This window comes from Pinus tabuliformis, chromosome J (assembly GCF_031772625.1).
Source record: "Pinus tabuliformis cultivar Carrire ecotype Pingquan chromosome J, CPIR1, whole genome shotgun sequence".
Taxonomy (NCBI): domain Eukaryota; kingdom Viridiplantae; phylum Streptophyta; class Pinopsida; order Pinales; family Pinaceae; genus Pinus; species Pinus tabuliformis.
The window spans coordinates 1,581,794,504-1,581,820,118 of NC_142295.1; the positions used below are offsets into that span (position 1 = coordinate 1,581,794,504).

General features: G+C 41.4%; 1 protein-coding gene across 2 annotated transcripts in view; it reads right to left on the bottom strand.

Moving 5' to 3' along the window:
• Positions 1 to 20,430, bottom strand: part of HCF136 (photosystem II stability/assembly factor, chloroplast (HCF136)) — a 354,415-nt gene extending 333,985 nt beyond the window's left edge. For both annotated transcript variants that reach the window (XM_089379786.1, XM_089379787.1), the window contains exons 1-3: positions 19,943 to 20,430; positions 3,532 to 3,767; positions 3,297 to 3,427 (exon numbers count right to left, since the gene is read on the bottom strand). In XM_089379786.1, the coding sequence (XP_089235912.1) occupies positions 3,297 to 3,427; positions 3,532 to 3,767; positions 19,943 to 20,378 (803 nt within the window). In that variant the 5' untranslated portion in view covers positions 20,379 to 20,430. The remainder of the gene's footprint in view (positions 1 to 3,296; positions 3,428 to 3,531; positions 3,768 to 19,942) is intronic.
• Between the last annotated feature and the right edge of the window lie 5,185 nt (positions 20,431 to 25,615).

Consider the following 25,615-nt stretch of genomic DNA (forward strand, 5'->3'; position numbering starts at 1 on the left):
CAGCCTTAGTCTCGGAAGCCTCTCCCTTGCTCTTCTTCCTTAGACACTGGTTCGCATAGTGACCCAGTTCACCACAGTGGAAGCATTTGACCTTGGAGAGGTCCTTCTTCCGTTTCTCCTGCTTTCCCTCAGATGCTAGGGCAGCATCCTCCTCTTCCTCCTTCCTGATTCTGACCCCCTTGCCACTGCTTCCCGCCTTGATCAGCCTTTTGATCTCTTCTTGATGAAGAGACACCCACAGGAACGTCGACATGCCCAGTATGCTCTGGACAAATACCTCCCAGTCTTTCGAGACTACGTTCAGGGCTATCCTGACCATCAATTCTTGATCCGGCGTGGCACCTATGGAAGTCAGTTGATCCCAAATCTCCTTCAATCTACTAAGGAAGGTGTCGATCTGTTCTCCCTTCTGCATTTGGTATGACTGCAGTTGATTTTCTAGTAGCATCTTCCTCTGCACGAAAGTACGCTAATACAATTTCGTCAAGGCCTCCCACATCGCATTTGTCGTTTCCTTTTCGACAATATGTGGTACTACATGGTCCTTGACCCTCGTACTTGTCATTCTCAACTAGGATCGCTATCATCTTCAAGGCGAAGTGCTTAATACGAAACCTGTCTAGAACAGATAAGATTCTGGCCTTCCAAACTACAAAGTTTGAGGCTCCGTCCAGTCTGTCCTAGTCTCTTACCTCGTTCACTACCATTTTGTTTCTCCTCTACTTCTCTTCTGGAAGTTCTCGGTGTGACTCCCTCTGAGCCTCGATTTCCCTCCTGGAAACCCCTCTGCCAATGTCGAGATGCCCCCACTCCGATCATTAGTGTAACTGCCCCACTGATCCGGATTTCTTGGCTAGAAATCCTCGACAGCAACTCCCTCCTCTTTGGTCTTGCCCTGTTAGGTACTGTTCTGACCACAGTATCCCACCAGCTTCACTCCGCAACTTACCCACAGCCTCCTATGCCTTAACAAACTGAAGGTTAGAGCTTCTACGCTCTGCGCAATCCCGACACCATCAAAATCCGCACCTCCCGGCCACGAGCGTCAATCCTTCCTGACTAAGAAAGATGATCAAGCACTGCATAGGTCAGGTCTGCTCCCTTCTGCCACTGCGTTGATCCTCCTCCTAGCTCAAACTTGATGACGCAGGCACTACGTCACCCCTCCCTTGCTGCTTCTCCGCTAGGAACAACCTCTGTCGCTCGGGACAGCTGTTTCTGTTGGTGCTGCTCTGCTCGGTTGATGCCCTCAGTTCTCCTGTGATCTGCAACTACACTCTGATACCATGTTGGAATTTCTAAGTCTAACTGTTAGAAATCCTTCATGTACTTTCTGATTTATTTTTGCCTACTTGTTTTGTTTAATTAACAGGTTATTTACCATGTAAATACTGAACATAAATACAAGTACATGCTCAACACATTACAGATCATCAACTGAAGGAAAAAACAAGCACACAAGTGACACCATTATTTTTCGACCAATGTCCCCGAGAAAACCCAATGCGGGAAAACCGGTGCAGCGACCTGAGGATTTTATTATTAAGCAGTTTCAGAATACAATATGGATGCCAAACCGGCTCACCCAACAGAGAATGATCTCAGTAATAGTACCTCTCAGTCGGAGACAAATATTTCGGCTAAAACCCGGATGAACAATCCCACATCTCTCAGCTCCAATCTGCTCCACAAAATCTCCAGCGTCTACCTCTAGGGACTACGTCAACCTCTCTGGCCCAACGTCACCCCAACTCGCCCTGTGTCAGCCTCTGGAGGCACTGCGTCAGCCTGTAAAGCCTCTAAGTCACCCACACTGGCTCTCTCTGGCACTGCGCAACTCTTGGCTGCTTCTACGTGGGCCCTGGCTAGCTCTACGTGGCCTCTCTACGTCCCTCTCTCCCGACTTCAGTGATGCTCCCGGTACCCTCTATGCCTCTCTGCTTCTATATTCACTGCCCCTCAGCTACAACTCTGGTCACTCCTTCGATTTCCTCAGCAAACCCTGCCCCAGAAAATCGAATTCTTGATCAACTCGGTGTGTTCTCCAAGTGACCCTCAAGCCTCCTCTTATACTTTTCTTGTTTACAATTCAACAGCCGAGATTAAGTCCCTAATCAACGGCTAAGATTAGATATGGCTTAGTCCATGACCTTTGGGCCTTTCTAACACAGTTTGATATTAATTCACATTAATATTTTATTTTCCCTAAGTTTAGACTTAGGGACTCCATTAAAAATATTAATTATTTTAATATCTCCCAAACTGTTTAGAATCTGCCCAAATCATTTTTGGGTATCAGAGATCTCATGTGCTTTAGCCTCTCCACCAATTTTCGTGGCTAGAGCACATCCGATGCTACCCCAAATCAATATCAACCAGTGGGGGAAGGTATTACAATTCACAGCAAATCCTAAAGATGTTCACTAGAAAACAAGGGATTTTTATGATATGTGGAGGGTACATTGCAATATGGACATGAATATGAGAAGGTATAGATAGTTGGTACAGAGATTTGGACTGATTTAGTTGCACTGACGAAAGAAACCCACCACAAGTTACTCATTCAACATTGGTTCGTGACTAATTTTAGGGGTTAGTAAGAAGGCACCAAACGCTGTATTGTCCTCCATAGAAGCAGAGAACAAAGCAATTTTCTGTGCGACAAGTGAAGCTATGTAGCTTAGGAGGATTCTCTGTGACATATACCATAAACCTTCAAACAAATTCGCAATACATCCCTCTATTGTGATAATTAAAGTGTAATTCCACTTATGATCAATCCAGTAATTCATGGCAAGGCCAAGCATATTGAGATCCACGACTACTTTATCATTGGGCATGTATAGAACGAAGAAGTTGAAAAGGTATACTGAACAACTACAGACAGCTTGCACACATCTTCAGAGAGGCATTAAGCAAGGGCAAGTTTTAGAGATTCAGAGAGATGCTTAGTGAAGGAAAATAAAATGGACCTGTGGGGGGTGTTGCTGTTAGAATACGTAATGCCCATTTTACATGACAAAATTACTTTGCTGAAATTAATTTAAAATAAGATAAACAATTTTGAGCAAGATATGTCTCTTTTAGGGTGAGCTATATTTCTAAATTTCTGTGCTATATTTCTATGCTACTATTCAATACAAAGTCCAGATATTCTCTGTAAGAAATTATACTTGTGTTCTGCCTCACTTATGTACTCCGAGAACCAACGAATAGACAGCATCCACCAACTCTAAAGATCCTAACCTGTGCATAAAATTCAATATGTAAAATTTCATTCAATTATAGTGATCTACCGGTTTAAGGTAGCAGAAACAGTTTCTTGCACAGCAGCCTTCCAATTGTATCCTTTATTTGAAGTCACATAAATAGCGCCTTCATCTGTGACCATCTCTGCACTCTTTTCACCGGTTGCTTGGATATAAACCTGAAAGTAAAGACAATTCAAGGTCAACTCTAACCACAAGATCTTTCCATGCATAAATCTTAATCTCCATGAATAAATCTTAGTCTCAACTAAACTTTGTTTACCAGATCCCCAGGAAGTTGAGAACTTAAAGGTATACGCTCCCAGTTTTCTCCAGCATCAGAAGTGTGCAGTAAAATAGCTGGCTTTCCAACTATCCAACCCTCCTTTCCCTTAAAACTTATGGAATTGAATCTGTAATTGAAGTCCTCATCTTCTGCTGCAGGGATTGAGCGGGGAACCCAGGAGGCCCCCCCATCCTTTGTTTCCAAAAGAGTTTGCCTTGTACCAAGGAGAAAACCTAGTAAAACAAATTGAGTATTTTATCATTCGGAAGAAACAATATGAGAACATCACTTTATATGTCAACTACATAAAAAGAATACAACAGTAAGATATTTCATATACCATATCCCACAATATGCTTCCCAGGTGAATATGTAACTGCAGTCTATTAATTGAAATCTATTGAGAAAAACAGTGACAAGAACAAGTTCAATCAGCAGCTATTTCACATTAGTGCCAAGATGGAGCATACCAGCCTTTTCAGTAACTATTGGGTAACTAAACAGTATAAGTACATCATGTGTTCTAGCAGCAACTTGTGGTGGTTGTTCCCAAAATGAGCTGGGTTCAAATCCAGGTGGGCATGCCCTCACCTTACATGGTGGTGCCGTATGTGGCCAGAAGGTTAGGCTCCCTTCACTAAGAGCTAGTATGTTGATTGTATCTTATGCTTAATGCTAGCAACTAATGTACTTGGAGCTCGTGAGTTACCACCATGGCACCACCAGCTTATAGCATTAATGATTAAATGTGGTGGCAATGTTAAAAATGTTAATTTTGGGTAGCATCGGATGTGCTCTAGCTCCAAAATTTTGTGGAGGGGCTAGAACACATGAGATCTCCAAGACCCAGAAATCGTTTAGAGAAATTCCACCCGGATGAAGAGTTATCAAAATAATTAATATTTTTAATGGGTTCCTAAGTCTAAACTTAGGAAAATAAAAATATTAATGGGTATTAATAAAGATATGGGTGAGAAGCTTCTAAGAGACGATGATCAAGTCTATTTTAATCTTAGTCGTTGATTAGAGACTTAATCTCTGCCATCGAATCATCAACAGGAAAAGTATAAGACAAGACTTGAGAGTCATTTGGAACACACCGGGCAAATACTCAGTAACCCGAGGGAAATTGATTCTCAACGAGGAGGAGTCTGATTTCAAAGGGAGTGTTGCATTGTGAAGGAAGAGGAGGGCATCAGCAGCAGTTAGAGACTGAGGAAGAGGTGACACAGGGCATTCAAGAGACAGTGCAGAGGGAAGAGCGGGGAGACAACACCATTGGAGACACGGTCCTCACGCAGAGTGATGCAAATGTGACATAGAAGAGGGTGAAATTTCTCCATGAGAAGAAGAAACTTTGTCTCAGGTGTTTCTCTCAGAAGTGTCTCAATTTTTCTGTAGAATCATTCCCTGTAAATCTATTGTTGCTGAAGATTAATAAATAAACCCTCATCTGCTGCACCGGTTTTCCCACATTGGGCTTTTCCGGGGACAATTGTCCAAAAACAATTGTGTTGATGTGATTGATTCTTGTGCTTGTATATCACTGTTATTTTCTCTATGTTATTATGTGATAACTGCAGTAGAATTTATTTTAATGTTTACTGAAGGGTTTCGTAAATAACTTATTGTGAGAAATAAGTAGGAGAAATAAATCAGTTACTGCAGTAGAATTTCGTGTTAGAATTTTTCACAAAATATAGGTAGGGAAGCAAAAATTTTCTGGGTTTACCATAAAAGCAATAGGTTCTCATTTTAAACATGAGAAACTGAATAGTATAACCAACAAAATAAATGATGATGTATAGGTGCATAAAGTTGACTATAAGAAATTCCTAGCTAGAAGTTGTGATCAAAATTCACTTAACCCTGGTATCATACCTTGCATGGGATTGCATTGGGAATTGGATTTTCATTACTTTGAATATATGGATTATCATTTATCCTCTCACATGTGTTCCAAGATTTCTATATAACTCATTTGGACACTAAAAATGCTATCAAATTGCATGTTCTAAGCCCTAAAATATATGCCTCGTGTTACTGCTCAAATTAGCAGTGTTGGCAAAGGTTCAACCAAAACTGCTACACGGTAATCACTATTGGAAATACACCAATGTCACCTCAGTGTATTCCTCTTACATTAGGCCAACTCCCACTAAATATCACAACGATATCCCTACACACAACAACTCAACCAAGTTATGCTAGACCAATGCCTAAATGAAATATATGGAAGAGATAGGAGTTAGTTAAATAACCAAATTCTAATATGATTTATGATGTAACAGTAAATTAATATTGCATACCAGTGATGAAAAAGTACTCAATATGCTACGAAATGAGCTTAAAACACCACAAATTGAGTATGATAGCTTCTTACCACAATAGAAGACAAATTTGTCATACTCGTTATAAATGGATGTAGGAAGAAAAAATACATGCTGTTAAAACATGTAACTTTCATATTTTTAAAGAGTGCAGCAAGCCAACAAGCACATGGCTACTTCAGGAGCTTGAAAATAGACTTTAGTGAACCCGAAACTCAAGGGACTTAATTTGGAGATGTTAGTAGTATCAATGAGTTTTCCAATGAGCACAAGAACACTAATTTGGATAAGTAGTTTGGAAGATATTAAATCTACAATACAACTACCCATAAATAAGCCCACAACTGTGAAGGTTGTGTTACCCACCAAAAGTGAGTACCCCTAGCAGAACTTTTCTCCTAATCATCTTCTTGCAACCAGCAGCCAACAGCCCCTGGCAACCACCTTGTAGCTGATGTGATGTGCCACTTTATCTCTGCCACCTACATCAATTGTATGTTTCCTTGCCCATTTGTCAAGAGCACATGTTAGAAGGTGGGCAATCCGACCCAAAAGGTATGTTATTCATTGTACAATCAGGTGCTTATGCTTGTTTTTCATTTGGGCATTTTGGCAAGGATTATCAGGTGATTTGGAAGAAGGGTGGGCTTTGACCGTGGTTTTGTTCCCTCACCTTAAATGGGGGGTTAATCTTCAATCCTAGTCCCGTGGGATTTCCCCTATTGGTCCATGGTTTTAGGAAGGGCACTAATTGGGAAACCCTGATTTTGGTGGTGTGGTCCCGCTTTCCCATTTTGTATTTATCACTCCCCTCTGCACATTATGAGCCCTTTTTCAATATTTCCCTTCTCCAGGTCCACATGACCATTAGGTCCACAGGATGCTAATACACCCCTTCCCCTTGTCCACATATCTAGGTCAAGCCTGGAAACATTGCCCTAGAGGTTGATGTAGATAAGAGAAAGTTAAAAGCATATCATGGCCACAAGTAAGAAATAAAAGAAAGAAAAAAAATCATAAAATACAAAAGATGGTTGGGACATTAATAATAGCACGTGGGCAAAAGCCCAGAATGAGCTCTACCCCTTATCATTATAGCCATCACCCTAGTTCCTCGGGCCTATAGTTGCCCCATCACATCATTAAAGGAACCCATGCATGTCCCAACCCCTGGTGGGTGATGAACTGCCCACCTTTAAGGGGGTGATAACTGCTACACATCATTCACAGCATGCTCTCATTTCCTAGAGCTTCAAGCAGTAATACAAAGAAAAATCAGAAAAAAGAAAAATGTAAATAAAGAGGGGTGGAAAAACAAAGGTTGGGGTAACTCATGCAACCACAATTGCTCCCTCCTCACATCTATACACCCAATATGTGGACTTCCTCATTATTGTTACCCTTTTCCCATGGAATTTGGCCCTGAGACCCCTTTATCCCCATTTCATTCCATCATTATTCACATGCCACCTATTGATTGAAGGATGTACCACGGACACGTCTCTCCCCTTAGGGATTGGGAACACCTAATAGGGTCGTTTATTAGCCACTCCTACCTAGGGAGGTGACACTATTACGAGATCAAAGCCCCAAATTTGGAAAAAAAAAATTGTATGAAGTGTAAATTCGCCCTTGATTAACAAGCTTGGTTCACTTAGATGCACTAATGATTAGTTGTACCTAATGGTGAAGATGCACTAGTCATTGTGTGTGATTGGCAAGTGGTTTTCATCATGGATTGGGCAACTTAACTGGGACCCAAATCCACTGTAGGAGCATTATGACACCCTACAAGTGAAGCATTGAGAGCCATGGAACTCCTATCACTTGTAGAGCTACACTCCATTGCATAGGCACCTACAACACCCCAGTAGTCTACATTTTTCCCCACATTATTCATGAGATGATGTACTTGGACCAGCATGCCCCTAGTCGGCTTAGTAATATATACAGGTTTTGGCAATTGATCTGAGGCCAAATGAGGTTTGTCTCACCACTTAAGACATGGGAGGGCTAGCACCATCCTCTGAGCCCTCAACATTGGAGCAAAAACAACTTATTATATCACCAGAAGACCCATGAGACCCATTTTGTGCCCCAAACACAAAACCGGGCTCCGCAGGATGATTACATGGAGAATTCGGGGCCAACTGTTGAGAATTCAATAGGGCAGTAAGTAGGTTAATTCTCTTAACTTGATAATTGTTTGTGTTACCTTTTTACTTATTAGCTTTGTTCCTTATTATTACAATGTGTGATACATCAAACAGCTACCAAAACAATAAGAACAGTGACACAGTATATAGGTTGCAAGCCAAGGCCAAAACCCATCCTCTTGAGGGGAAAACCCGTAAATCTCTCTTCTTATAGATTCTTCAATTGACGAATACCATGATCTAGTGACTCAGACAAATACCCTCCAAGATCAAGATCAACTCGGCCTCCTACTGTAGTGACTTCGACCTCCCACTATAGATCCGAAATTCTAGCTCACGACAACTATTGCAACTGTTGTTGCTTCTCTTGGAGACTTCGATCTCCCTCAAATAGCCTTCTCCTCCCTTCACTTGCCTTTCCTTGAGTCTTAGGGCTAATGAGACACCCTAAGAGACCTTCACTTGCCTTTCCTTCTCTTCTTCTTCCAAGATCAAACCAGAGATAGTCCCAGCGCAAAAACCCTAATTTCAACCTTCTCAAGAGAGAGATCTAGCCCAAGCACTTCGACTTCTTCGACTTCCTCTTCTTTGTACCCTCTTCTTCAACTTCTTCTCTTCCTCTTCTTTGCATAGAATGAGATGAGTGAATGTGTAGAATGGAGGACGAGTTCCTCTCTATATATAGGCTCTTCCAAGGGGTAGACGTGGCTCTTCATGTAGGCCGACTTTACAGCTCCTGAGGCTGACTTGATCTTGGCGATATTTCAACACTTTAAAGACAATAATTTTTTCTTTACAAGATACAATGTGCCTGTTACCCACCATTTTGTGGGTAATATCCCAAGGGGGAATTTTTCTCCATGATGTGCCTCAGCCTGCAACCTGCAGCCCCTTGATGCCTCCTACTAGCTCATTGTGCCATTTCTCTGCCACCTAAGCCAGCCATGTGGTCCCTCGCCCACCTATATTGATCATATGTTTGAAGGTGGGCCTCCCAAATCTAAAGGTATGTCTTGTCATTTGGTAATTGAATATTGGGTTTACTTATCATGGATACTCCTGGGTATGGATTGATGGGGGGATTTGGCAGAAAGAGTGGGCTTAGTTTGTGCTCTTGTCCCCTTGATCTCTTTCAGTTGTTACCCTTGGATCTTAGTCCCGTGGGATTTCCTTTATTGACCATTTGGTTCTAGGGTGGTACTACTTGGGAAACCCCGACTTTGGGTGAGTGGTCCCGCTCCTTTACGCGCACATATTTCTCCCTTTCAACTCTCTATACCCCCATTCATCTTTTCTCCAACCTGGGCCCACATTCCCATTTTGGGTCCACATACGGCTAGCCTCCCTATCCCCTTGCCCCCACTTTGGGTCAGGCCTAGAATGATGCCACGGAGGTTGAAGCAATTAAAAAAAGAAGAAAAAGCATAATTGGCCACATTTAATAGGGATTTGTACCACAAAATGCAAAAGATGGTCGAGACAAAAATAATTTGCAGGTGGGCAAAAAGCCAATACATGAGCTCTACCCCAATCCATGGTGATCACCCCGGTTCCATAGGGCCCTAGATGAGCCTCTTTTATGATTCAAGAACCCATGATTGTCCCAACCCCTGGAGGGCAATGAACCGCCCTACCTTGAAGGGGGTAACCACTGTTATATCTTACACATCATGCTCTTGTCCTTTGAGCCCTAAGCAGTTAATTAAAGAAAACTGATAAAAGGAAAAAAGCATATAAATAAGGGTGGAAAAATCAAGGTCGAGGCACCTCATGTACCACAACTACTCCCTCCTATACATTACATACCCAGGTGTGGGCTTCCCCTTATCTAGCTACCCCTATGCCCCATTATGTGGCCTAGGACTGCCCCTCTCATTCCCTATTCCATCGCACTTATTTGTCACTTGTTGTAATATCCCTAACCCGGAATATTCCTCAAACCCCAGCAAAATCTCAACCAGAAAAACGCACAAGTGGTATAGTAACCGAGAAAATCATAGAGATATAATAATAGTGCAGCAACAATAATGTACATATGAAATATAAACAAATACACAAGAAATGCAGCGAGAAAGGCTAAGCCATTTTATTATACTGAGTAAATGAATGAGTACAGAGGTGATTAGAAGGACGGCACCTCGATTTGCACAAGGCAAGTGAAGAAATACACTCAGAATAACAAAGAATGGCCTCACACTGATCTGCGTCCCAACTGCTGGAACACTGTCGTGCTGTTGTTGCTGCTGGAAATCGAATGAGGGTTCAGGGCTGCTCCCCTCCTCAGAAAAGGCTGAAACTCTGGAATCGGACTTTACTCAAGAAACCCAAAAAAACCTAGAAAGCATTTCTGAAATGGCCAACCCCCGAAAATCACCCCCTTGGGGTTCTGCACAGTCCCTCTATGCTCTGCGCCGCCACTGAATAAAACTCTCCAGAAAACTGCCTGAAACTCCTACCAAGACTCTCCAATGTGCAAGGGTTGATTCCCTGCTCTACCTCTCAGCACAAATCCTCCTGCAAACCCTCAACCCAGGCTCCTGCCAGAAAGAATTGCGTCCTCCTCTCAGTGTTGCGCAGTCCTCCAAAACGCTAATGAAACTGCTGCTGAAATGCTGATAAAACTATTGCTGGAATGCCAATGGAAATACCTTGCCCGAGCAGGCACTCGAAGTCCCCCGGGGCTAAGGGTGAGATCTCCGAACGGAGACACTCAATGCACTAAACAATGCTGCAGACTAGCTAAATAGCCAGCGTGCTCTAAGTCGAAATGACTATCACAAATGCTCATAACCAGAATGATCAAAATGAGGGGGCTCCTCTCTCTTTTATAGTCATTGCCTCTGTCAATCCCAAGGCTCACCTCCTCCTGCGTGATTCTCCTCTTGCCACGTGTTTCTACCCTCCTGCGCAGTCCCTCCATGTGTCTGTGTGGGCTCCATTTCTGCTTCCCCCTTTGGCCCCCTTGGCTCCCCTTTAAGTCACAACGTTATGCTACTAAGAAGTGACTTTTTATTGTAAAAGTGAGTTATGTCCCCCTTCCTCACTTTTTTATTTACAAATAACTATAGAAGGCAAAAATTGAACAAAATCGAATATTCCAATTAGCCATGGCTAATTAGGAATATTACAATCTCCCCCAGCAAAATGTTGCTTGTCTTCAAGCAACTGAAGTGATTAATGCTGTAAGATCTTCTCATTCTCCCAAGTGGCATCCTCATCTGGTAAATTCTTCCACCTCACCAAGAATTCCCGAACCGTCCTGCTCCGCAGCTGCCTCTCCCTGGTATTAATGATAGCCTCGGGCTGCAATACCAAATGCCCCTCATCATCCATGGGTGGTAGCTCATCTGTCACTGTCACCTACTGCCCCAATGCCTTCTTCAGGCATGATACATGGAAAATGTTATGAATCTTGTTGCCTTGGGGCAGCTCCAACTCATATGCAACCTGTCCAATCCTGTGTATCACCTTGTATGGCCCATAAAAGCGGGGCTTGAGCTTCTCAGCCCCCTTCTGCTTCAGTGACGACTGTCGGTATGGCTGTAATCGTAGGTAGACCATGTCCCCTACCTCGAACTATCTCTCCACCCAACCCCTGTCGGCATATAGCTTCTGCTAGTTCTGCGCTGTAGCCATGTTATCCTTGAGAGCTTGAAGGATATCCTAACTCTCTGCGATCCAAATCTTGGCTCTAGGAGCCTTGCTATCACCAAACATCACGAACAAAAAATAAACGATGATACCCATATAAGGCATAGAATGGTGACATACCAATGGACATGTGATGTGAAGTATTGTAGCAGTACTCCCCCAGATGCAGCCACTTCAGCCATGCTCGCTGCTGCCCACTGACATAGTTACGCAAGTAGCCCTCCAGCAACTTGTTAACTATCTCTATCTGCCCATCTGTCTGTGGGTGATAACTGGTACTTGGTGTCAACTCCGTCCCCACCAACCGGAAAAGCTCTTGCCAAAACCCGCCCATGAAACAGCTGTCCCTATCACTGACGATGGTCTTAGGAAGACCATGTAGCCTGAAGATCTCCCTGAAGAACAGCTCGACCACCTATGTTGCTATATGGTGTGCGGATATGGCAAAAAAATGTGCGTACTTCGCCAGTCGATCAACGACGACAAAGATACAATCCTTGCCCTGTACCATGGGCAACCTGTGATGAAGTCCATCGAAATACTCTCCCATTTCCCCTCCGGAATGGGGAGAGGCTACAATAAACCCGTGGGATGGCTCATCTCTCCCTTGTTCCTCTGGCAAACATCGCGCTCCCAGATGTGCTAGAGTACGTCCTCCTCGAGGCCCTTCCATGAGAACCTCTCTCTAATGGCCCTGTAGGTTTTGGTAAACCCCTGATGTCCTGCCAAAGGTGAATCATGTTATGCCTGGAGTATCTTCTCCTTGAGCTGAGACCCCTCAGTCAAGAAGATCCGATCCCTGTAACAGATGATCTCATCGACCACCCTGTACCTGTCATCTGCCACCTGCCCATCCAGAACCTCACATGCAAACCTGTCCTTGGAGTACTCTTCTAAGAGTCGAGCCCTCCAATCTGTATCCAAGCTCATAAGAGACAACATGGCTAGTCTACGTGAAAGGGCATCTGCTACCATGTTGTTCTTGCCCTTGACATACTCAATGTCAAAGTCATATGCTTGGATCTTACTGATCCACTTCTGCTGCCTCTCCTGTAGCTACTTCTGCTCCAAAAAGAACTTGAGGCTGATGTGATCAGTCCTCGCCCTAAACCTGCTACCCACCAAATACTGTCGGTACTTAGCCAATGCATGCATGATGGCCAGCATCTCCTTGTCGTATATGGAATACAACCTCTCGTGCGGAAGGAGCTTCCGACTCTCAAAGGCTATAGGGTGACCTCCCTGCATCAATACTACGACGATCCCCTCTCCCGACACATCACACTCCAAAACAAATGGCTTCGTAAAATCTGGCAACGCAAGCACTGGGCATCTACTCATAACCTCCTTGAGCCTGTCAAAGGCTCGTTGCGCTATATCCGACCAACTGAATGCCCCCTTCCTTGTCAAATCTGTCAGGGGTGTAGCAAGCTGTGAGAAACCTTTGACGAACTTCCGGTAGTAAGTACAAATGCCAATGAATCCTCGAAGTTCCGTCACGTTTCTCGGCTCCGGCCATTCTCTGATGGCCCTAATCTTCTCCTCGTGGACTCTCACTCCGTCCACCCCTATGATGTGTCCCAGATACAACATCTCCGTCAACGCAAATTCACACTTGGAGAGTTTGGCATAGAACTGCTGCTCCTGTAAGATACGCAATACTATCTCAATGTGTTGGAGATGCTCCTCCCAAGTCCTGTTGTAAATGAGAATATCATCGAAGAATACCAACACAAACTTCCTCAAGTGACTACGGAAGATGTGATTCATGCAGGACTGAAATGTAGTTGGGGCATTGGTTAGCCCAAAAGGCATCACCAAGAACTCAAAGTGCCCATAGTGACACCTGAAGGCGGTCTTGGGAATGTCCTGCTCCCTCACGCGAATCTGATGGTACCCTGATCTCAAATCAATCTTTGAGAAGAAACGTGCCCCTCTCAACTCACCCATCAACTCATCGATCCTGGGTATGGGGTACCTGTTCTTCAGGGTCTTTTTGTTCAAGGCCCTGTAGTCAATGCACATCCTCAATGTACCGTCCTTCTTCTTCACCAACACCACAGAAGAAGCAAAAGGACTTGTATAGTGAAAGTGCCCAGCAACATGCATGTGACATAAGAAAATGACAAAATAGCATTAAAAGAGTACTTACATGTAAGAAAAAGCATATCCAATCATCATTATATGCCAATAGTGAAGCTCCAAGAAAAAAATGAAGAGATCCAAACATCAAAATTCATCCATTCATCCAATTTTGTCCTCCAAAAAGAATAGCGAAAATCTCACAAGAGAGAATGATCCAATCCAAGTGATGATGATCAAAATGATTCATCACACTTGTATTTATACACTTCCTAATGAATTTGATTTAGTTAATTAGGCCTAATTTAGCCCCTCAAATAAAATAATGTGCATAATAACAAAACTTTTGGTGACAAGCCCACCAAATAGCTCAATAATGTAAAGATAAGCCTCTCAAGAGGGTTGAATGATCAACAAAGTGAGTCATTGGGCCTTTGAGGAGGCCTAATGAAGTCCAAGGGGTGCCATGATGTAGAAATGGACTCCAAACATAGTAGACAAGGGGGTGGCCTTTTGTTTTCCAATCAAGAAACTGTGGTGCTCCCAAAGTGGGTGCGGGGCACAAGTAAATCCTCATGGGTCTCCAAATGGATCATATGCCTGTAGACCATCTGTAAGGGTTGGAGTAATGACATAAGTCCTCCCTCGACAACGAGAGGCATCCTAGAACATCTGCTAAGTGTATGGTGCAACTGTGGAGCCGACTGGGCAAGGTGGACCAGGTGCATCATCCTTATCCAAAAGGTGGAACACGAGCAATCAATGAATGTTGTTGAGTATCCATGAAGTAATATCTGCTATGGTGAAGGCCCATGGCTCTCAATGCTCACCCTACAAATGCCAATGTGGACCTCTGGAGGGCTAGGACCCCGTATACTAGACCAAGCCTTAAATGATCAAGTAATAATGCATCCCCTTGCCCTCCAATACAACAAATCATTAGAATAATCAAGTAATAATGCTTGCAAATCATGGGGTCAATGGAGCACTTCATGGTGGCATGTCCTTCCATAGTGAGCTTTTGCATGTACAAGTGTCTCCAAGCTCAATAGGGGGCTAACCAAAGACCCTATTAGGTAGTTTCAACCTCTAAAGGGGGTAGCATGTCCATGGTACATCCTTTAAGAGGTAGGTGGCTAATGATATAATAATGGTGTTGAAATTTCTAAGTATTACCCGTTAGAAATTTTATCTGTATTCTTTGGTTTATTTCGCCTACTTGTTTAATTACTGACAAGTTATTTAACCATATAAATACTGAAATAAACACAATATAGTCTCAACCATCTACAGATCATCAGCTGAAAGAAATAGACAAACACACAAGTGACACCGTTATTTTTGGACAATTGTACCTGGAAAAACCCAACTTGGGAAAACTGGTGCAGCAATTCTGAGGGTTTTATTATTAAGTAGCTTTTATGAATACACTAGGTGCCAAACTAGCTCACCCGATAGAGAAAATAAAATCCATCAGTAATACCTCTCTTCGGAAGCAGGTATTCTGAAACTCTGCCCCACGAAACCCTCTCCAGCACAATCTGAAGCTCTGCGTCAGTCCTCCTGGCCTCTGCGTCAGCCTGAAACCCTCTGCATCAGTCCTCTGAGGCTCTGCGCAGCCTCTCTGACCCTCTGCGTCACCTCTGCAGCCTCTGCGTGGATGACGCAGGCCCTTCTGGCCTCTGCACAGTCTTTGTTGCCTTTGGGTGGTGGCTCCCTTTGGCTCTGCGTCTAGCTCTTTGCTTCTATGCTGGTCTTTCGGCACTATCTCTGCCTCTCTGTCTCGTACTCACTGCCCCTCACTGCAAACTGATCACTGATTCGATTTCTCTTAGCAAACCCCACTCTAAAAAATCGAATGACTGATCACTCTAGTGTGTTCTCCAACTGACCCTCAAGCCTCCTCTTATACTTTTTCTGTTGAGTCTTCAACGGCCGAGATTACATCTCTAATCAACGACTAAGATTAGATTTGGCTTGATCCATGTCCTTTAGAACCTTCTAACCTAGTTTTATATTAATACCCATTAATATTTTATTTTTCCTAAGTTTAGATTTAGGAACTCCATTAAAAATATTAATTATTTTAATATCTCCTTAAACGGGTAGAATCTGCCCAAACCATTTCTGGGTCTTGGAGATCTCATGTGCTTTAGCCTCTCCACCAATTTTCATGGCTATATCACATCCGATGCTACCCCCAATCAACACTCCCTCTTAGCGAGGAATGTGCTCTAGTAATGTTCCACATCTGAACATCACTCTAATCATACGGCATCAATACATGTGCTGATGTCAAGCCTCCCCGCCCAACATCCTCTGCACCGTTGCATCCTGTACTGCTGCCCATGGCTCTACCACTACCACTACTACATCTGTACGGCAGCTCCTCTACATCCGTGTTGTTGATGGTCCTTTCTCCCAACACTTCAACCCCCTCTCATCATACTGCATTGTGCTACTGCTGCTGCTACTGCACTGCAACTCAGTTACTGAGAAGTAAGTAACTAATCCACCCAACTACTAACATCCTTGTCAGGCTAGAAACCCTCCCGATGTTGAAGCTCCCTCTGTCGCTATCTCGTGCCCCCTCCACTTCTCTGTGCTGCTGCAACATCTCTGTGCCTCTCGCACTGCTGCAAACCCCTCTGTGCCTTCTTGCACTGCTGCAACACCTTTTGTTCCTCTCGCATTGCTGTAATCCCCACTGTGCTGCTAGGGACTACTGCACTGTAGCACTCTTTGTCGCTTCATCCACATTCGTTTCTACCGACATCCGCCATCCTGCTACTGTCTCTTCAAGGCTCCCGTAGCTGGATCTGATCCAAGAATTTGGGTACCTCAAGGATCCTGCCCCTCATCGCCTGTAGTCTTCCTGACTACAACTTGATGTCTCCCCACCTCTTCTCTAGAGGTACATGAGCGCTCATGGCACAATCGTCATCAACGGCCATCTCCACCCCTCTTCTGGACTCCCTCTAAGTCTCGACTTCCCTCTTAAAAGTTCTCTCTTAGACTGCCTTTGAGTCTCGATTTCCCTCCTGGAAATCCTCTCCTCGACTCCCTCTGAGTCTCGATTTCCCTCTGGAAATCCTCCTCCCAACAATCGAATCGCACCTCTCCAATCCCCTTTGCTCTTGCAACACTGATCTGGATTCCTTGGCTAGAAATCTACCTAGGTAGCGACTCCCGCTACCTTGGTTCTGTCCCGTTAGGTACTGTTCTGTCTTGGCAGCAACAACACCCCACCAGCGTCACTCTCTCCGATCTGCCCACAACTTCCTATGCTCCAGCAACTAAAGGACTGAGCCTCTAGGCTCTGCGCAATCCTGGCACTGGCTGAATTGCTCCACAAGCCAACTGCGTCAACCCTCATGGTCTATGTGTGGCTCTTGGTGAGCCTCTTCCGCCTTCCTCAGCGTCTGCGTTGGCCTCTCTCTGGCTCGAACTAATGACGTGGGCTCTCTGTGTCAACCCTTCTGTACTGCTTTCTACTAGGAACAACTTCTGTCACTCGGGACAGTTGTTTCTGTTGCAAATGCTCTGATTCAGCTGGTGCCTTCAGCTCTCTTGTGATCTGCAACCCTCTGATACCATGTTGAAATTTCTAAGTATTACCTGTTAGAAATTTTATCTGCATTCTCTGGTTTATTTGACCTACTTGTTTAATTACTAACAAGTTATTTAACCATATAAACACTGAAATAAACACAATACAGTCTCAACCATCTACAGATCAACAGTTGAAAGAAATAGACAAACACACAAGTGACACCGTTATTTTTGGACAATCGTCCCCGAAAAAACCAAACTTGGGAAAACAGGGGCAGCAGTTCTGAGGGTTTTATTATTAAGTAACTTTTCTGAGTACATTGGGTACCAAACTGGCTCACCCGACAGAGAAAATAAAATCCGACAGTAATACCTCTCTTCGGAAGCAGATATTCTGAAAATCTGCCCCACGAAACCCTCTCCAGCACAATCTGAAGCACTACATTAGCCCTCCTGGCCTCTACGTCAGCCTGAAACCCATTGTGTCAGCCCTCTGAGGCTCTGCGCAGCTTCTCTGACCCTCTGCATCACCTCTGCAACCTCTGCGTGGATGACACAGGCCCTTCTGGCCTCTGCACAGTCTCTGCGTGGCTCCCTCTGGCTCTACGTCTAATTCTCTACTTCTACGCTGGTCTTCCAGCACTATGTTTGCCTCTTCGTCTCGTACTCACTGCCGCTCGCTGCAAACTAATCACTGATTCAATTTCTCTTGGCAAACCCCGCTCTAGAAAATCGAAGTGTGTTCTCCAACTGACCCTCAAGCCTCCTCTTATACTTTTTCTGTTGAGTCTTCAACGGCTGAGATTACATCTCTAATCAATGGTTAAGATTAGATTTGGCTTGATCCATGTCCTTTAGAACCTTCTAACCCAACTTTATATTAATACCCATTAATATTTTATTTTTCCTAAGTTTAGACTTAGGAACTCCATTAAAAATATTAATTATTTTAATATCTCCTTAACCGGGTAGAATCTGCCCAAACCATTTCTGGGTCTTGGAGATCTCATGTGCTTTAGCCTCTCCACCAATTTTCATGGCTAAAGCACATCCGATGCTACCCCAAATCAACAAATGGAATGGAGTGGAGATTAGAGGAATCATCTAGACCACATGTCAAGGTGCATGAGTACCTATAATAAGGGAAGCCCACACCTGGGTATATGAGTGTAGGAGGGAGCAAATCGTGGTACGTGAGTTACCGCGGCCTTTGTTTTTCCACCCTTCTTCATGTGCCTTTTACCTTTCACTGGGTTTTCTTCATAAGTGCTCAAGGCTCTAGGGGATGGAGAGCATGATGTGTAGTATGTAGCAATGGATACCTCCTTAAGGTGAGGCAGTTCATCGCCCACCAGGGGTTGGAACAATCATAGGTTCCTTAATGATGGAGGGGGCTCATCTAGGGCCCATAGGAATCAGGGTGATGGCCATAGTTAAGGAGTATAGCTCATGTTTGGCTTTTTCCCACTTGCTAAATTTGAATGTCCTGGTCATCTTTGGCATTTTGTGGTACATTACCTGTTGAGAGTGGCCAAATTATGCTTTTTATTTTCTTTCTAGCGGCATCAACCTTCAGGGCATTGTTCCAAGCCCAACCCAAGGTGTGGACAAAGGGAGAGGTATGATTAATGATTCATTTGCAAATGTTGTTTTTGCAAAAGAGGCTAAGTGCCAATCCTGGGTGATTTTAATGGAATAGATACCTCTCAGTTAAGTATTTGCAAATGAGGCTGTGTGAATCCTGGGTGGTTTTAATTGAATAGACACCTCTGAGTTAAAAGTATGCCATTAATATTGGTTCCGTAGCAGTGTTGTTAATGATTGTTCCCATGCTAATACGATCATTGTGAGGCGAAGTGCCTAAGAGTTTGACAAAACAAATACTCCTCAGTGTGGGCCATTACATTACTAGTTCCATGCTAATGTGAAAGTGTTGTTAATGGTAGTTCCCACGCTAATAGAGTCTTTGGAGATGAGGTCATGTGCATGTCCTAGGGGACTCTGACAGAATAGGTACCCTTAAGTTACAGCTTTGTAGCTGAAAGTCATCGTCTAATGAGCTGATATTACCCTGAGCTTGAGCATCTACGCCCCAGGGTAAAAGAAACGGGAGGGCGAATGGGATTTCGGTTTTTGGGGGGTTTCAGCAGTATTGATAATCGTGTAAACGATGACAGCAGAAAATTCCAGAAGCAAACCCAATTATTTATTGTAAATGGATTTCCAAAACTCTGTTAATTGCCACACAAGTCATTTTATTGATGCATAAAGAACAGTCTAATCCGCATTGAAGGACATTTAAGCAATTAAACATAGACCTTTCATTCCTTTTGTGATGAACAAGTCACTAACCACAACAAGAAATCGAATCTATTAGCTTCATTCCCATTTCCAATGTGCTTGTATTTATAATTTTGTTTTTTTCCTTTCAGTAATATCGGTTTGAGAGAAAGATGGGTGCCACTCCAAAACCATTGGCACAACGCCACAAGGCCTTTGTTTTGTAATAACATCCACACAGCTTTGTGAATTGATTCAAGTAGACTGCAATGTGGAGAAGGGGAATCGGAAGTAAATAAAACCTTGAGGGAGCACGGAATTGTAAATGTGGGAATTGTTGGTAATAGGAATACTAACCATGGGTAGGCTCGCCTGGAACAAAAGCAATATCAAGAAGGACAACTCCGGGGTCGATTGGAAGAGGAACTCGCTCCCACTCAGAGAGACCAACGTCTTCTGCCCTGGCAATTTCTTGGCCGAGATTGAATGCAGCGAATGAAGCTGCTGATGTTGCTACCAACCATTGCCTCCTCCCCATGTCTTCTTCAAAGTCTTCTCCATCCATGGACGCTCGGGCCCCAGTGCATCCACCCCACATTTTACTGTTTTTATTTGATGACGAAGAACTACTACTAGTCATGCAATTCCCAGTAGCTTCCCTTCTTCTGAATTGGGTAGAGAAAGGCCTCAAACCCATGAATGATGGCATCTGAACCGCATAATAGTTCTTATTATTACTGGTGGCATTTGGAAGAGTGGCTGTTGCTGCAGCTGCGTGCATTATTTTGGCCATTCTTCCTCTACGTGCAGAGGCCACCCAACACTAAGCCTCCCTCCTTGCCTCCTTATCCACCGTTTCATTTTATACCTCAATTTGATAAGATCTACCTGGCACTCATCCAAATTTTTGACGTAGGATAACTATCCACCTTTGCGTATCATATCCTCCCACACTACGTTTATCACACTTTATCATTCGGAGAATTTACTATCTAACATTATGTAGGGAGTTAATTGGCACATACGACTGGAAATTTTGTATGCTATGTTTTAATATTTGTGCGTGAGAGAAAATAACATGCATATATTTTATATTAAAAAAATTATTATTAATTTAAAATAAATAATAGAAAATAAAATTGCAAAAATAGTTAAAACATTATCATATTATGTTAAAGAATACACTTGTTTGGTTTCAAAACAGTAAGTTCTTTTCAAAATTAATTAAATTTAAGTATTGAAATTGCAAAAATAGTTAAAACATTATCATATTATGTTAAAGAATACACTTGTTTGGTTTCAAAACAGTAAGTTCTTTTCAAAATTAATTAAATTTAAGTATTGAAGTTATTATTGTTAAGTGGTTTATTTTAAATTTTAATTTAATTAACATTCAAATTTGATATGAAAATTATGGAAATTTTGGTAAGATTTTGATAAAATCTAATAAAAAAAATTTGTAAATCTAAGTTATAGATGTTAAACTTCAAAATTTTGAGTACCTAATGGTTTTTTATGGTATTGAATCTATTTCCATAAAAAGACATTTAAACAATTTTACTTAGAGGTTTTTTTAAAAAATCACTGCCAAATTCTAGCCATTTTTTATGATAAATTTGTCACCTCCATTTTTTAGTGATAGATTGTGCAAGAGCAAAAAAACTTGGATGCAGCAAAATAACAAATGGTTTAGTAAATGGGGTATTTGCTTGAACGCGTGTCCCATAAACAGCAAAGAGATAAAAGCTTTTGTTATGGAAAAGTTCCACAAACGTACTTGGGATAAGGAGTAGGAAAAAAGAAAAATTACTATATTGAAGTGTTTAATCTCACTCATAATCATCAACCAAAAGCATACATAGAGGCCAATATCTCTTGGAGAGCCAAAATTCTTATTGCTTAGTTAAGGAGTAATTCTCATCAACTCTGTTGTGAAACAGGGCACTAGAAAAGGCCAAAGAAAGTGTGGGAGGAAAGGGTATGCATTTTTTTGTTCTTCCAGAAAAGTGGAAATAGAAAAACATTTCATTTTAGAATGTGAGGCCTTCAAAGATAACAAGAAAAGTTATGTAGGTATGGTGGCAGCTAGCTCTTGGGATAATCTATTTAGCGAGGGGTTTGTCGAGAAGCTGGGAGCATTTATTGTGAAGCTTCATAGAAAAAAGGTCAAAAACATCAAGCAGATGAAGAAACAATCTATCCCATAGGCTATCTTCAGCCTTGTAGATGTTAAAATATTTTTTTCTTTCTTCTAAATGAAACCTTTTTTTTTTTCCTTTCATTTTTAATAAAAAATATTTTTTTAAACAAATAATTGTACACTTTAATATAAATATTTATGTAGAAAAATTAACCACTCATCCCACTCCTAGATAACCCATAAAGCTCATCAACCTGTGTAGTCAATCGAAGATCTTCAAATTTTCAAAACTGCACCCACGTGGGTTAACCCTTAATACATTTTATTTTAAAAGTTAATAAACTTGAAATTTATTTTTTTAAATAAGTAATTCGAGATGTTAATATACTTCAAAATTTTCAATGGAATTTTGATATTTTTATTTTAAAAAAAATAAAAATAAAAATAAAAAAACTTTTTATTTCACATTTAATGAAAAAAATCAAAATAAATATTTATTTATTTTTATTTTATTTCATAAAAAAAAATTAAAAAAAAAATTTAAATAAAATTTCAACAAAATAGTTTTTATATTTGTTGTAGAAATTTTTCGAGTGGGAATGGGAACACAAATCGAAAGGGGGCTTTGGCGGCGAGCCTGCCACCCTGCAAAAGAGATGAACATTTATGATTGTGGGCGTGGCTCGCCCCATGCATGCATAAGCACATGAAGAACATAGATGGCTTTAAATTTGCAGCATATGGAGGAGTTGGGTTGTATGAGGGTATACGCGAGAGGGGAGAGTTTGTGCCTCAACGGTGGTGGAAAATGCAATGTGGCAACTATTCATTCATATTTTCCTTAATCTTAATAATTGCTTCTGAACTTTATTTATCTTCTTGTGTTTTCTTTATTAGATCTTACGACCAAGCAATTATCAAGAGCAAAATAGTAAAGACAATGGACACATAAATTAGGCTCCAAGCCAGGGCAAAACCCTTCCAAGGGGAAAACCCAAAAAATATCTTTTTTCTTGTAGAATTTGATTCAAATGAGAAAACCAAGACCCAAACATTAAGACCAAAGCCTCCTCCCAACACCAAGTCAACCCTTCAAAAAGACCTTCCAATTAGGTCAAAGTCAAACCAAGTCAACCAGAGACAAATCCTTCTAGAACTACACCAAACTCATAATTTCGGCCCCCTAGCTACAGAATTTCGAACTTGTAGTAGTTTTGCAACTTCGACCCCTGCAACAACACAGCTACTTCGCACGTGTGAGAGAAATCTAGGGCAAAACTTTGATTTTCCTTCTAGCTTTTGCTTCCTTCTTTCTTGCCTTTTTTGTCCTTCTTCTTGATCTTTGCACTTCAGATCGAGCTCCTCGGTTGCAAATTGAATTAGTGAAGAAAATGAGGTCGAATAGCTTTTATTTATACTCTTACGTGTGGATCAAATAACCCTCTCTGGGCTAACTTGTCTCTGTCAAGCTTATTTTAACCTTCTTAACTCAAAATAAATTCTTTACAAGGTACAACTTGCCCAAAAGTATCTTATAATCATGATTTTGGCTCTCTTAACTCATGAAAATAATCCTATGACCTAACAAACCCTAGAAGCATGAAGAACATGCTTTTACCTAGAAGACCATCAATAAGAAGCATGAAACCCATGCTTTAAAATAATATATTTTCTTTCTTCTTTTGTTTGTTACATAAGATATACATGTTTAAATGAGTACAATAACAATTATGAAGACTGAAACTAGTTACATTTTTCCAACACTCCCTCTTAACTAGGGAGGTATTCATAATTGTACAATTAATACAACATCAAATTGAAGAGTTTTCATAAGAAGAGTCTGATTGATAAGCCAACTGTAAGCATCAATATTATAACCAACATTGTCTTTGAGGCCTAACTAGACAAGCTCAACTTCATGCAAGAGCATTATGCTAGGAGGATTTACGTGAGATACCACACTCCCTCTAAGGCACATACTCATCCAGATGTTTGCTAGGTACGTACTTTTAGGACTATTCTTATCTTGGATTTTTAACCCTTGATTCTCAAATAATATCGGTCTTCTTCAACCAATCTTATCTTGGATACATGTCTTATCCTCAAAGAGTGTTGGTACCTTTCCTTTCTTAGATTATCTATCCTCAAGGAAACCACAAATGCTTATCAAATCCTCCACCATTTTCTCTCCACTACCTTCAATTAGAGTTATGGTTGTTAGTCTTGGTCAAGTGCATGACACATGAAGAAGAGAATGCGCATGTGATGTTTTAATCATCATTACCTCTCAAATAAAGAAGAGATCCCTATTCATACTTGGAATAGATCCTTGCTCCTTCAAAGATATTAGGAGACTTCATACTTCTTTTAAGACATAGAGGAGATCCTTTCACTTCCTTTCAATTGGGAAGTCATAACCACAAACTCTCTAGTTTGTTTCCATTAGAGTATCAACTACTTGTTCTTTATGGAGATAATTGCATGGTTTCTTCCTTCCTTGATATCTTTGGAGTTATCCTCTTCCTTCAATCTTGTGACAGGAATCAGATCATTATATATCACTTTCCTTTGTTGTCATTGAGCCTTGCCAAACTTCAAGTCAATCATAGCTCCTTCTAAAAGTGATCTTCTTTGTACGAATTTGAACTTCAGGTTATCTTTTCACTGCTACCTTTTAATCCCAAGATGAAAACATTTTGACTTTATAATTTCCAAAATCATATGTTGAGTTTGCCTCAACATTCATCATATATTCCTGCGATATCCTTCCTGGTAGCAAAACAATATGTTAACCAGATAACCAATAAAAATAATATTAGCATTAGACTTACCTCATCATGATTACCTTCTCATCAAAACATCAACATCCTTATTGTCCATTTTCACAAGCATCTTCCTTCATGCATCAGAGTTCCCAAGGATTGAACTTGATTACCAAGTTACAATTTTCTTTTGGAGACTATACTAGATGTTGATCATTATTTTGTATACTCTTGTGAGAAAGTCTTGATCTTTTATTCATTCTAGAGTATGTCAAATTCTTCTTTTAAGCATCATACAGCCATATGGAAGATTTACTAAGCATATTTTATGACCAACTGCTTTTACAAGATTTTGTACATATGAATCGTACCCAAGAGAAAAGTTTCTTCAATATGCATTCCTATGCTTCCATGAATTCATCTAGCTATTTTTCCTTAAATGAGTCTGCATCTTATATTTATAGAGAAATAGATTTATTTCCTTAAAAGACTACAACTTGACCAACTGCATTCCTTCATCCTTCAAGAATATTATTTCCATACTATATAGAATAATACTAATCTTGTCATAATGCTTCTTCCAAGAAACTTCCAAAATGATGGTTCTTATAGGATCTTGATGATCGACCTTAACAAAATGACTACCTCTAACATAATATTAGACAATGCTTGGATGAACAATAATATGCAAAATAGTCCCAATCTTCTCAATTTTGAAAAACTAGATGATTTTTACCAAAGCAACTCAATCAAGTAGACTCTAAATCTTCTACTATCACATGCTACTATCTAGGATGCCATGCTTTTACAGAAACAAGACTCTTCTATAGTAAACAACAATGCATGCTATTCTAAATGAAAGAAAGACAAACTTCATAAAGAACCTGACAAAGAGGATGCCTTCTTCAATAGTAAAGATCTTTGATATCTTCTCTCTTCGACTTCTTCTCAGGTTCTCCCTTCTCTTCAGTTGTGTGAGCTTCACTTCTTTCCTTTCTTTTGTTGTTCTACTTGTTTGGACAATCCCTTTTAAAGTGTCCATATTCATTGCATCCAAAGCATTGAACCTTGGACATATCTGGCTTCTTCTTGGACTTTCCAAACTTTCCCTTCTTCAGCTTCTTGGTT